The 13,422-nt window shown below is 39.3% G+C and overlaps 1 protein-coding gene across 1 annotated transcript; it reads left to right on the top strand.

Moving 5' to 3' along the window:
- The first annotated feature begins 126 nt into the window (after positions 1-126).
- On the top strand, positions 127-7,831 carry LOC6527511. Its single transcript, XM_039371488.2, has 3 exons — positions 127-264; positions 4,758-5,273; positions 7,540-7,831. Exon 2 carries the CDS (start codon positions 4,927-4,929, stop codon positions 5,155-5,157), a length of 231 nt encoding a protein of 76 aa, XP_039227422.1. The 5' UTR covers positions 127-264; positions 4,758-4,926; the 3' UTR covers positions 5,158-5,273; positions 7,540-7,831.
- Positions 7,832-13,422: the final 5,591 nt, after the last annotated feature.

The following is a 13,422-nucleotide window of genomic DNA, read 5'->3' as shown; positions in this document are numbered from 1 at the left end:
TAACAAACAGCAACAGTAGCTAAATGAAATACCCAAAATACCCTAAAACAAATAGATAAATAAATACGCATAAATTATTTTCCATTATATAAAAAAAGAGCTTGAATAGATCTGTGTGTTGTTCGCCGATTAAAATATTAACCAACTATATATTTAATCAAATCACTTTCAATTAAACCGAATGTCGACGTGCGTGTCTAGTGCAAAAAGCCAAATCCCTCGTCTTTTTGTTGTGGCTGTCGTCGCCTGAAACTTTAAACGAAAGTATGTAAAAAAATGTATCTCTTATCAGGCAGCTTCGTTTATGCGTGGCACTTTAATGGCAAAACAGTCATGAATTGCCTGCTAGAAGGCCCGATACCACTTTCTTTAACCATTTTCTCCGTTTTACTTTCTGTATCCTGTTTTATTTGAGCTATTCCTTGGACAAGTTAGCCACTTATCAGTTGAGAAACGAACGCTATGGATTGTAGTTTGTGTGCAGGGTAATTGCTGTACTCGGTATCTGATAACAATCACTTATTCCCATTGAAAGCCAATCGTTATTATAATTGATGGGTTGCCAACATCATGTGATGTCAGTGAGGGAATATTGTGTAAATATATAGAGGACCTTGAATGGTCTGAATAGTGGTGTCAATAGTATTTTGCATTTTATTTCAATTGATTCGTTTTATATCATATCAGAAAATTATTCAATTTAAAATAGACAGTGTATTTCCTTGAGCTTATAGTTATCTGTTATTTAAACCTACATTTTGAGCAATTAAACTTACTTCAAGTTTCACCTTTTGTTAGGCATTATCTGTTATTTTTAATTTAATTAAATGTGTTTGGGCCATGTTCGTTGGATGGTTTGTTCGTTGCCTGCGTGTTCAAGTGGCGTGTAAAGTAATTTAGCAATCCAGCAAACTTTTCGGGGCGCTTAATTTTTAGCGCAAAACAAATAAGCAATTGCAAAAGGCACAGGGCAGAAACGAACAAATGCGGACTGCGAAAGTCCTTCAGAATGGGCTGAGCGGAATAGAGTTTCAGCCGGGTTAGTTAAGCGAAAGAAAAAGTTTGGCCTGGCCATTACTTTCACTTTTTCAGCATTTCAGCTGTTCCCGTGCTTCGCCACTGCAATATTTTTGCCGTTGTCTAAGCCAACTTGGGGCTTCACCTTAGGTGTGTCTACAGCATGTATAGGTACGAGTATATATAAATATATATATATACATTTTTTATATACTGGATACGTGCGCTTGGGTGAGGGTGCGCGAACTCGTCCTTCAATATTTCTGCTGTTAGATTTTCCTCATCAAAAGCCTTTAAAGCGTTTTATGAACCGTGCATTTGACTTACAACTTTCATTACCTTTTACTTTAATACCTAGTAAATTGAGGGTGAGAAGTGTTTAGGCGACTAAGTTTGTTTACAAGTTTTCAACCCTCAATAGCTTCAATTTTGTTATCCGATGTCATCCTTAAAGGAAGTTTATTTAAAGAACAGTCTTTCGATTTCACTTTATAATTAGCACAACTTTTACTAGAATAAACAAATAAAAACACATTTTAAACGGTTTAGCGCGAGTTAAAAAACAATGTTTGCTGTTTCTTTCAATTGCTAAAAATGCCTTCGTTACTTTAAATGTTTAAATGAATATGGAGGTAACAAATTGGAGTATGATCTATATTGATTTATATAGTTTTTGTTAAATGTTATATTTAAAATCCCCTAACATTTTTCCATTTCTTTACCACGTGAGGGTGGGCAGGAATAAAAACTAGCTGTTGTGTGAGTTGAGCTATAGTAACTATAAAAAAAAAGAGCTACAACTCGCCTTGGAGTCGTAAATTGTTGATGTTGCTGTTGCCATTTGTTGTTCCTGTTGTTTTGGCCCTGCAGCTGGACTTGTAATGAATATAAAACTGCCTTTTAACTGCCTTGGCTGTAATCCTTCTCGTACCCTTGGCAGCTCGGTTTTTATTCGTGCCCGAGGGTTATGCGAATTCCTTTTCCTGAATTGTTTTATGATCTCCACCTATAGGCATTTACTCACCCAAATGGTCGTTCTTCAACAAGAAACTTGTTGAAGCAAAGTCAAATCAAACAATTGAATTGGAGAAAAAAAGCTGCATGATTTTTGGCACACTATAAACTTGTGTATAATTTTGCGAATCTATTTTTCTCTAGCAGCTTTGAATAGAAAGGATTTCGACATTTCACTTTTGCAATTTTTTGCTCCAGTTCCTGTTTGGCAAGTCTCGTCGTTTTCTTTCGCCAAAGCAACCAGTGTTTTGTGTGAGATAAGCAGCTTGACCGTGGCCACAGCCATCCATCGGAAGTGGGTGTTGGCCTAGCCTGGGAATCAACTGGGAACGGGCAGGATGAGCAGGACATCCATGGCACAAGGACAGGCGAAAGCCCGAGCCTTGGCTATCCAGGCGACGGCACGTACGGAGCCGAAGCGTGCACTGCGAGATGATAATTCGTTGAATATCCAAGTCAGCCTCGAATTTATTCCGCATAACACCCGGATCAGATGGGTGGGCAGGGGTGTGGGCGCTCTGGGAGTGCTAAGTGTTGAGCTGATATGCAAAACAGCTATATGTATTGCCATGGACCAATCCGAATAAAACCAAACCGCACTCTGTTTAGGTATATCGATGGATATTCTGCTCAGAAGAAGAGCAATTTTCGAGACTTCAAGGACGAAACCAGAAATTCCTTTAACAAACCGTCATGCGATTTCAATTCAAATATATGTGGGTAACAATTTTAAAGGGTAGTGTGTTAGCCCAGTGTAAAGGAATTGTCTTTAAACAAAGCACTAAGTAGTTATATAGTAGTGTATATGTATTTTTGCACTTAAGCCATGTCGTTTGCATTTAAAAAAGGCCGGAAAATGCTACTGTAAGCATTGTAAAGTAAATGTACAGTAAATAATTGATATACTTGTTTAATAGTTTTTAGGCAATGCTGCTTACTGACTTGAACTCGTATTTATCAAGGCTGCCTTTGACGTTAACCCACATTGTGAGCAGTCATTTGGCCTCCATTATAGACTCATTGACAGACACTAAGCTGAAAGGATCAAATTAGTCATCTTGATGGGCTGTATATCCTATGCTCGTAATATATTCCGTTCTGTATGCCAAATAAGACAATAACTTCTGGCTTTAATGAGAGTGGCCAATGCCAAAGCCAAAGGCCAACGTGAATTTGTTTCAAAGTCGTTTGGTGGGCGTGTGAGCCGCGCAAGGATGTGGCTAAGAAGCTACGAAGCTACGAAGCTGCCACATATGCATGAGAGTGGTGGGTCGGTGGATCGGTGGGTTTGGGCCAGGCCAACGCCTGAATGTCTCAGCGTGGAGTGAAATCCTTTAAAAAGCCTTGAAGTAGTCCGCTGCCAACTTTTCGACAAGACAGCTCTAAAAGTTCAAGTTAAGTGCAGCGGGCAATAGCAACAGCATACCAGCCAGCAGCTAGAAAACATGGCCAACAATCGACGTCTTAGAGCCTTCTATATACACTCCCCAACTGTTGTTGTTATAAACAAGAAGCCAGTAACTGGCCAAGTTGGCAACTCTTCGGACGCTCCTGCGCGCGCATATACACATTCCGTCGAATCTGGAGAGCCTGAGAAACCCGAGAAGCCAGAAAAGCCAGAACAGCCAGAAAACCGGAGAGCAATGAGAGAGTTGTGTTCCCACAGGACCTGAGGACGCAGCTGCTTGCCATCCAGTGGCAAACCCATGTCCTTTAGTATACAAAACGGCAGCGAGCAAAGCGTTTGCCACTCGGCCAAAGTGAACGCAAAAACAGCGACAATTGGCACTGACAGCAGCCGCAATATCAGCGCCAAAATTTCGCGTCAAATGAAGTGAAAAGTGAAAGTTGCAAACTTGTGCAAAATTATACCCCAGCTTATGCCCAGGTGGGCATAGCCAGTCGCTCGGGCGCACGTGGCGTATGTGCGATATTTCCCAGTGTGATTGAATTAAACACGTTTGTCTCCGCTCAGCTCGAAGCACTCCCTGGAGCATCCTCGCCCATTTGGCTAATAATTTATACGCCGCCATACGGTTCCGTAGATTGAAACTGCTGCTCGATTAAGTTAAGAGCTGGGGAAACGAAGAGTTTCACGGCCAAGAAAAGTGAACGCGTACATTTCACAGAAACAATTCTAGCTTGCGAGTACCTATCGCCAATAGCCAATTTGTTTTCTATATTCTTAAATATATATGTAAACAGCGCAGTAATATATACAAATATTTTATAAAATTATTGGAAAGATATTTAGAAAGTGTTTTTTTATTCTTTATTCTAAAAACGGCTAAAGGTTCTTTGTACAACAATTTCTGTAAAGTTCACAAAGACATAATTTTTTAAATAGACGTTCTAAGTGTTCTGCTTTCTACATTAATAATAAAACAAGCATCTTTAAGTGTGCGGCCATAAAATTTATGCATTTTATTACAATATTATTATTTAAAGAAATAATGATCACAATAGTTATAAAATTCTTGTGCTATGCTAATATAGAGAAGTAGGAAAGCATTTGCATTCTATTCTTCCTTGCTAATCATGGTCAGCGGTATTCTCTTTGTTGTTTTCCTTAACGAGCAATCCTTGAATTTTCTTTCAGTTTAAGTTGGTGCTTCCATTTTATGTTTATTAACCTCTTGGTTACATTTGCAAGCAAATGTTTGATCAACTAACTTTAACTGAAGTTCTTCTTTGGTTTTTCATATATTTTATTGAAATGGCTACAGGAAAAGTTTGGCGGCAATGAAAACCCCTGGCTTTGATAACAAACTGCGCGTATAAGCTGCAAAGGAAATGAGCACACAGGGAAAAGCCATTGTGAAACTGTGAAAGTGTAATCAAATAAATTCCCTCGCAGAATAATCCGAGTAGCAGAATAAAGGTCAATCGTAGAAAATGTGCATAAAAACCTGCAAAGACATCAAATTCGGTGACAATAGCGACGGAGGCCATGAAGGTGGACAGAATATAGTCATCCGCACATCCAAATTGGGCTACGAGCACTTCCAACTTCAACTGCAGCTGCAGGCCAAGCAAAACAAACAAAAGCACAAAGGCTTTAAGTTGCCCAACTTTAAGATTCTCATGTGTTGTTGCTACTTCATCATCATCGTGTTGATGATATGAGAACGGAATGAAACTCAATCTCCAACCAAAAATGCTCCAATTATATAGTTAAATGCCAACATATTGAAACCACAGAGGCGAACCAGAAATATTGTTCAACTTAACTCATGACAAAGGTAAAAATTTCTTGTTGCCTACTTCTGGGTGGATATAGTTTTTAAGTGGTATAATTTAGCAATTGCGAAGTACCTATTTATGTCTCATTACAAGTTTTAATTGTTAGCCAGTGAAACCGTTGAAATATTATTATGTATAAGATATTACTTTAAAGTACATTTTAACATGTGTTCCTTTCGATTATATTGATTTTGTGAAGCAGTTTTATTATCAATAAACCATACAAAGTAAAAAGAACTTGCTTTTCTTGGCCACAGCACCAGCAAGGCCTTCTAAAAATAGTCACGCGTTTTAACATTTTTGACTAGTTAGCTGGGTGTTACTCCACCATATTTTCTCCTTATCGAATTATATCAATTGGCATTTTACGGGGCTGTTTGGTTTATTGAAATTAGCGCTAAATTGATTTATGCCACCATATGTTACCGCCGTCAATATACGAATGGCGCATACTGTTTGCCTTTTGTTTGTGCCCTGGCATTGTTTGCTTGGCTTGTACCCGCTGATTACTCATACGACGCGTGGCACATTTCATGAAAATTGATTTTACACTGCGACAAAGCTCGAAGTACACACACACTTTACTCCCTCACAGTGTGTGGGCTGAGTATGTGGTATTTGTTTTTATTCTGATTTTCAATTCACATTGCTGACCTACATTTTCGGTTTGCGTGGGTGAGGCTCTGGTATTTTGTGTATTATTGTTGGTTTTCGGGCCACAGGTTTCTGGAAAAAATAAGGAAAAAACAGCCCGGAGCTATAATTTATTCGTTTACTGCCAGGAAATTAATTAATCTGGGTTCCACAATTTTTAAATATTCCCAATGAATAATTGAATGCGCCTTTAAAGTTTGAAGAGTGTCTGAACGTTTTACGAATTATTTATTCAACAATTGCAGTTTGAACGGTTTTTAAGGTGCATAAATATTTAAACGATATTTTTGCGGGCCTCTATAAATAGTTTTTGGTATACAAATATTTAGAGAACTTCCATTTCCATTCATGGAAAGTAGAGAGCCGGTTCCCATTTTTATATTTTGTAAAACCATAAAGCCCAAGTCGGAAAAGTGTAATTCTACCTTAAATGATTTTCTTTTATTTTTATTCCTTTGTATGGTCGTAAGCAGCGTATTTACAGCAGAGGCAACTCGTAAATGGAGGCAGTCGTTATTGCGCTGATATTGTCAGCTTTGAATTTATTTTTATATTATCGGACTTTATGGCAACCGTAAACATGCAGTTCGGGTGCTTTCATCGGCTCAAGGATTTTTACGCGAGTTTTAAATCCTTGAAGGAGCATGCTTTACAGCTAGCATTCTTATATATGTATATGTAAATATTTGTACCCATATGTCATATATCAAGCTGAAGAGAACTTCGAAATTTTGTCGTTTGTGCCTGAAACGTGCAGTAAGTGGAACAAATGGGATCTCAATCTCGTTTTGGACAGCCTTTGGCACAGATGTTTTCATTTGGTAAAAATACAAAAAGTATTTACCAAACGGGATGAGACTTTGCGTTTAAAGAGTCACACTACTGCAAAATAATAAGTGGAGATACTGTGAATGACAATGGAATTCTTGTGATAGGTTTAAAGTAGTCATATATTATTTATCTACAAATGTTCATTTACAGCAACAAGTTTACCTTTCTAACTTTGTTATTCCTTAAAGAATGTTTTTCTATTGATTTTAGTTTGTTAAAATTCATAAAGTTATATATATACCTCGTGTGTAGACTGGGCAGACTGGCAAACAAAGCCTACCCAAAATAGCCTATAATGTCCTGATAGATAATTTAGTTATTTGCACCCGTGTCAGATATATATATTCGATTCTCTACCACTGTGCAGCACGAAACATTTTTATGAAAATGTACAGGCAAACACATGTGACCCGATATATATGTATATGTATCATTTGTATGCGTAGCTAAACCCTTTATTACCCTTTATGTGCTTTTATACCAATTTACACACACACACACACACTGACCACGTAAGCGTATCCTGTCAAAATGTTGTTGTAGCTGGTGTCTAGCCATTGTGCAATCAAATTGTTCGGTGGGCGTTGGTTTTGGGTTAGCGCCGCTTACGCATGCATTTACAACAAATTATACGAAGGGAATTGTTATTAATGCTTTTGGCAAGGTCACGGAATGGCTTTTTGGGAAATTAGATAAAGGATTTTAGGTGGGTGGGCTCGAATGTGACTGAAATATAAAAAGCTTACATATCTAATACATTTGTTATTCCTTTACTTGCAGATCTCATTCGAATGCTGTCTAAAGTATAAACCATCAGTTATTTCAATACATGTGTTACAACTAATTAAATGAATTAAATATATATATAAATATATGTGTATAGTTCAATAACAAAGTTAAATATTTTCAAATTTAGCTCAAAGAGAGAGTATAATCTAATGTTTTTGTGTGTGTGTAAAGTGCAATTGTTAAGCCATAATCATTGAAAAGCATATGTTTAACTGCAAAGCAATCAATAATTCAATTAACCTGAGCTGCAATAATAAACACCTACATTCGGCTATGAAATCGACGAATGGCTCCAGCAAGTGACATTATTTATGAAAATAATACCTTCGTGAAGTAAGTACAAATGATTTCTTAAACTTTCTTCAGTAGATCCAATCAATTCGTTTAGCTAGTTTGGTGAAGGTCTTAATAAGTATTTCAAATCTTAAAACTACTTAAAAAGAATCTTTGTTAACCCAATACTTTTTAATGTACCATTCAAAAGACTTTAGAACTAATACCTTTTTAAATTAAGTAACTAATTATATATTCGATAGTTTCATACGTATGCTCCGTAGAAACAGTAGTGAATCACTCATTATTAGTTATTTCCCTTTGGCAAATAATAGCTGGCAAGTTGTCGAAATTCATTACAGTAGAGTTTAGCCACCTTGTCCACTAGTCGTATGCGTAATATGGGTTGGAACATCTATACTCCACCGAAAATGTTTAACAAACAACAATATTGAATGGCAGCGTAAATTTGTGGATTATGTTGACGGACATGCGAGAATTGTCCCAGGGCTGGGCAAACAGAGTGATTCAAACAGAGAATCAGCTTGGGGAACCCATTTCGGTGATTGTGTGAATGTGTGTCCTGTTTGCCTTTTCCAGCTTGCCCACAGTCAATAGGAAATGCAATTTTAAACAGTTCCTGGTAATTGCTTTATGGCACTCGAAGGAGTCACAAACAAATCAAACTGAAAAACAAGACAACAAAACGACTTTCGACGAAAGATTTATGTGAGTGCCCCAACGAACAGAGCAGACATTATAAAGTCGTAACAAAATACGCTCACTTGGCAGTTTGGCTTATCAAAAAGCCAATAAATAATAAGCCAAAGAGCTTGTTGCACCGCGCATGAAATGTAGATCACGATTGTGTAAGAAAAACTTGTTTTTGTTTCACATGTCGGCGAAACGAACGTTCTATAGTAATCGTAATAGTATAGTAATACGTGTGTTCCTGTCAACAGGACATGTTGACACATTTTATGCATAAAAAAATTCATCTAATTGGCAAATTTTGCATATTTGATTTCACTAATGGAGGCCTGTCAACGGGCCGCCTGAAAGGAATTGGGCTGTGATTTAAGTACCTGGAAATCCATTGATTTTTACCCATCATTTTAAACTGCTCTTTGCTTTCGGCGAGGTCAAGAGGTCAAATTGTCAGTGAAAATGCCAAACTCTGTGGCATTTACACACAGTTTCGTCTGTGAGCTACAAGGTCGAGGTCCCCGAAACTCGAAATACTCACCAAAACTTGACGGACGCAGACCAAGTTTGCCTTTGTCAGAGAAGTGCGTTAATTAAGTAATTTGCCAGGTCACGCTCACCTGTCCTTAGCAGAATAGAACACACCTTTAATGACCGCCCCGACTGGAAAAAAATCGATTTGCGTTCTCTTTTCCATTTTCATTGTGGAGCCACCAAATAAACGGGGTCTTTTCTTAAAATCGATGGGATTTTGGGAGCGCAATCATTTAACAAATGCTCTTTTTGGGGTTGTATCATAAACGGGAAAATTATAAGATTATAAGACATTTCTAACAACGCCATTCTGTAGTGCTTTCAATCTAAAATTCTACTTCTAACTCCTTGCTTTTTATGCGGTGCAAACTACGTTGATGCTTAGCTTTCTCGCAGAAATTTGCATCTGTAATCAGAAAGTCGCAATTTTCATAAAAAACATGTTGAAAAGTTACCTGATGAGGTTAGGAAGCGATTTATTTTTTTTCCCCTCAGCTCATTGCATTCGTTTTAGATCCTTCTTCGGTCGACTTGTGCCCAGGAAAAAGTGAAATACCTTTGCATTCTTTTCACCTGGCAAATGGCAAAATGGTAAATTCCGCATTTTCCCTGACACAGTTTCTGCTCCTCCGAATTCAATCCGCTTATTGCATTTTCTCGCATTTCCACCTTACCTAAAATGTTTTGCATTAATTAAAATTGGCTTATGAATGAGAAGGTGACTAGTGGTTGATTTCGGTTTGGGGCTTATTTTGGCGAAAGTCTCGAGTGTTTCTTGAGCGTACATAAATCAGATGCCACAACCACACATTTCGCACACAGCGAGGACATCGAGAACGCTTACATAATTTGTTAGGCGCGTCCAAGTCGCAGCCACTAAAAGCAATTTGCTGTAAAAGTAAATACGAAATCGTATTTCATGCCATGTCCCGACAGTCGCAAGACATATGCAAATCATTAGTGTAGTCCCTACTTAAGGACATTTTGGTTGTACATACTCGTATCCGTGTGTACACTTCGATGAAAACGATATTGTCAAGCGCAAGTTGGGTAATGAAATATTCTATTAAACAAAACAGTTTCTTATTGTTATAGCTTAAATTAACCGGACTCTTTTGATCAAAACAAAAAGCGTTTAGTTTTGCCATTCAACTTTTAATTGTTACAAATAGTTTTATAGTTTCGGGCTTAGGAGACGCCAGTTTTTGTAGCCTAACAATCGGCGTTATTTGGAAAGTTGGCCGTTTCATTAAATTTATAATGAACTGTACTTGGACGTCTATTACGATTAGAAATACTTACGAGTAGTAAGCTGCTGTTTTGCTGCTGCTGACCCCCTTTCCTGCTCCCCGGCAAACTCGACGCCCAAGGCCGGAAACGGAAGTGTGCACATTGAGGAATGGCGCAAGGAGAAGCAGCAGACGCCAAGATCTTGAATGCGGTGAATGGGCTAAAGTAAGTAGTTGGCCTAGGGAATTTTGCCAACTTGCCGGGCACAGTGGAGGCCACTTAAATACCTGAAAAAGTTTTTCGCGCTTCCGCCGGAAATTGCCGAGGGCGGGAAAAGAAAAAATAGAAAAGAGTTTTCACTTGATGGCTTTGGGTGGGTGTGTGTGCGTCTCTGTTCCATATCAAATCTTCTTCAAATGCACAGCGAGACAGCCAGGAAATGCTAAAGGAAATTCGTTTTCTTTTGAGACACACACAAGAAGGGGAAGATCTGGCTGGCTGGCTGGCTGGCAAAAACAAGGCGAGGAAAGTCCTTTGAGCGCCTGCTGCAAATATTGCACAAGTGCTCGCCACTCGTCGAGCTGCACAAACACAGTAAGCAAAACAGCAGCAACATCAGCAGCTCAGCGGGTGAAAAACAAAAGCAAAGCCAAAAGCAAGCTCGTTAAAATTACAAATAGAAGGCAAGTGGCAGAAAAGTGCGCTCAAGGACGCGTTGGCGTCTCCTCGCCCGCCCGTCAACCACCCACCCATCTAGCCCCCAATCCACCACCCACTTTCTAATCTTCACATGTGTGGCATTGTGTGGCAGTCATGCAAAGCGTTGTGGCAAGTCGAGGCTGCATATGAACTTACTTGTATTCTTACTCGTATTCGTATTCGTATTCGTACTCATACCCATACTCGTTTCATGCCATCAGAAACTTGCGCCTCAATTACGAAATGTTATGCTTCCCCCTAAAAACTGGAGTCCTGCACCACCTGCGCCCCCAGATCCTGATCCTGATTGTAGGGGGCGTGGCATGCGTGTTTACCCTTGCATTAGGCAGCACAGAAAGTTTTCGCTTTTGAGTAACCTTTTTGCCCGCCCTTGTTTGAACTGTTGCATTTCTGGTTTAGCTGGTTGATATGGTTTCGGCTTGGCATTCGAAGGTCACTTCTGCCACTGACAGGACCTCCTGGTGGGCGGCCATCGGTTGTGTTTCTCCGGCAGGACCAATTTGAAAGTCAAGTCAGCTTTCGAATGCCAGCTAGCCAAGTCCGAGCCACGCAAGGCCCAAGAAAACGCTAAATGCAAATTAAAGATATGGCAAAATCGAGTTGGAAATGTTGCTGGAAATTTCAAACAGCTCAGCGAGGTTTTGCCTCAGGTCGATATGTCTTAAAGTTGAAGCTAGAACTTAGATTTTAAAACGTTTTGGTGGTGTATTAAAATGTAATTAGCTTACGAAAAACATGCACCATCTTTAAGTTGTATATGCTTGGATTACCAATTGAAGATTTGATACCAAACTGTGCAATACCTTTTTAATTCTATAATTTAATTCCTGCGTTCAAGCATCTTATGTACAATTCAAAAGTAGCTGTAAATAGCTATTTTGTAACCATTTGATACAGTTACCACAAAAAGTTTTAAATTAAACCGTGGCAACTTTTAGTCCCTTTCCGCAGAAGAAAATTGTAGCGAACTTTTGCAAATATAACCTCAGCACAAATTTGTTTGGCAATTCGCTCAATTAGGCAGGAAATTAACTGCAGCCAAACCACAAACCCAACTCCCATCGATGCCATTGGCTTCGACTCGAGCCCCACCACGCCGGAATAAGACCCCACTACGGCCAGTAGACGCCTGGGATTTATGTCGACAAATTATGCACATTTATTTCAGCGTAAAATCGAAAGGCTAATGGCGAATGGCGAATTATGCAGTCGGAGTCGCAGGATAGACCGCAACCGGATTCCGAGCTCGCATCCGTATCCAAAATGGAGTCAGGATCGAGAATACTCGTACAGTGCACATAATAAACTTATAATGCGTGACAGGATGCGTGTCGTCGGGTGCCAAGTGGTGCCGAATCCGGTCGAGTCCTGGCGTATCCTGGCGAAAGCCATAAGTGGTTGCGCCCCATTTGGCAGCCCATGCATCTCCGTTTGGCCGCCCCATTTCCACACCACTCTGGATTTATGTGCATTGCATTTTTATTCAAATTTAATTGGTATTTGTTTATGGCCATAATAACAACGTTGGCGCTAATTTAATGGCATTGCGTATACGCAACTACTCATCATGCAGGAATTTATGATCCATGCCATGGACATCGTTGAAATGACACTCTGCTGGTCCAGTTGACAACCGTGTAAATGAAATGGCACTCATTTCCGCCTTCAACTCTCACACAGAAGTGTGAAGTTCGAATATTTGCAGCACTCACAATTTCCATGGTATATTTATAAAAGGAATATCCTGGCTAGATGTGTCTAATTAACAAAGGTAGTTAAAACTTAACTCTTTTTTTATCATTTGCAGTTTGGCAATTAAGCCAAAGCGTGTGCAAATATTAGCGTTTGTGACTGCGGGCAATAAACCAGTCTCTCTCTCCTTAATTAAATAATGAAATAAAAGTATTTAATTAGTGCCCCGTTTCAGAAAGAGTTATAAACATGTGAATAAAACCGTAGTGAGACTAAAAATTTAATTGTAGTGCCGAATAATGGAAAGCATGCGAATAATGTTTTGTGCCAACATACACTTAAATAAAGAAAACATATAACTGCTTAATTATTTCACGCTCCACCTCACGTGTGTCTTCAGCTAATGGAGTGGTAAAGCATGCAAATATTTGAACACCACCCCGTTGTTGCCCCGAATGATTTAATCACTATCGCATGTGCCACATGATGTACGCCTTGGTGTTGCCGTCGATGTTGCCGATGCGGCAGATAAGACATGCATTATGGCGATATAGTAAATACGGCGGGGCACAGTGGCTCCGGGTCGCCTCACGAATGACATAATCGACGCTGCAGTTTCCGCACTCCGGAGTCCGGACAGAATGAGTCCGGAACATTTAAGATGAAGGTGGATGGGTGGACGTGGGTGTTGCATACACGGATGTACATGGATCTTGGTGG

The sequence above is a fragment of the Drosophila yakuba genome, chromosome 2L (assembly GCF_016746365.2).
Source record: "Drosophila yakuba strain Tai18E2 chromosome 2L, Prin_Dyak_Tai18E2_2.1, whole genome shotgun sequence".
Classification (NCBI taxonomy): Eukaryota; Metazoa; Arthropoda; class Insecta; order Diptera; family Drosophilidae; genus Drosophila; species Drosophila yakuba.
Note: the sequence above shows the minus strand (reverse complement) of the source record. Positions and strands in the feature narration are given on the sequence as shown.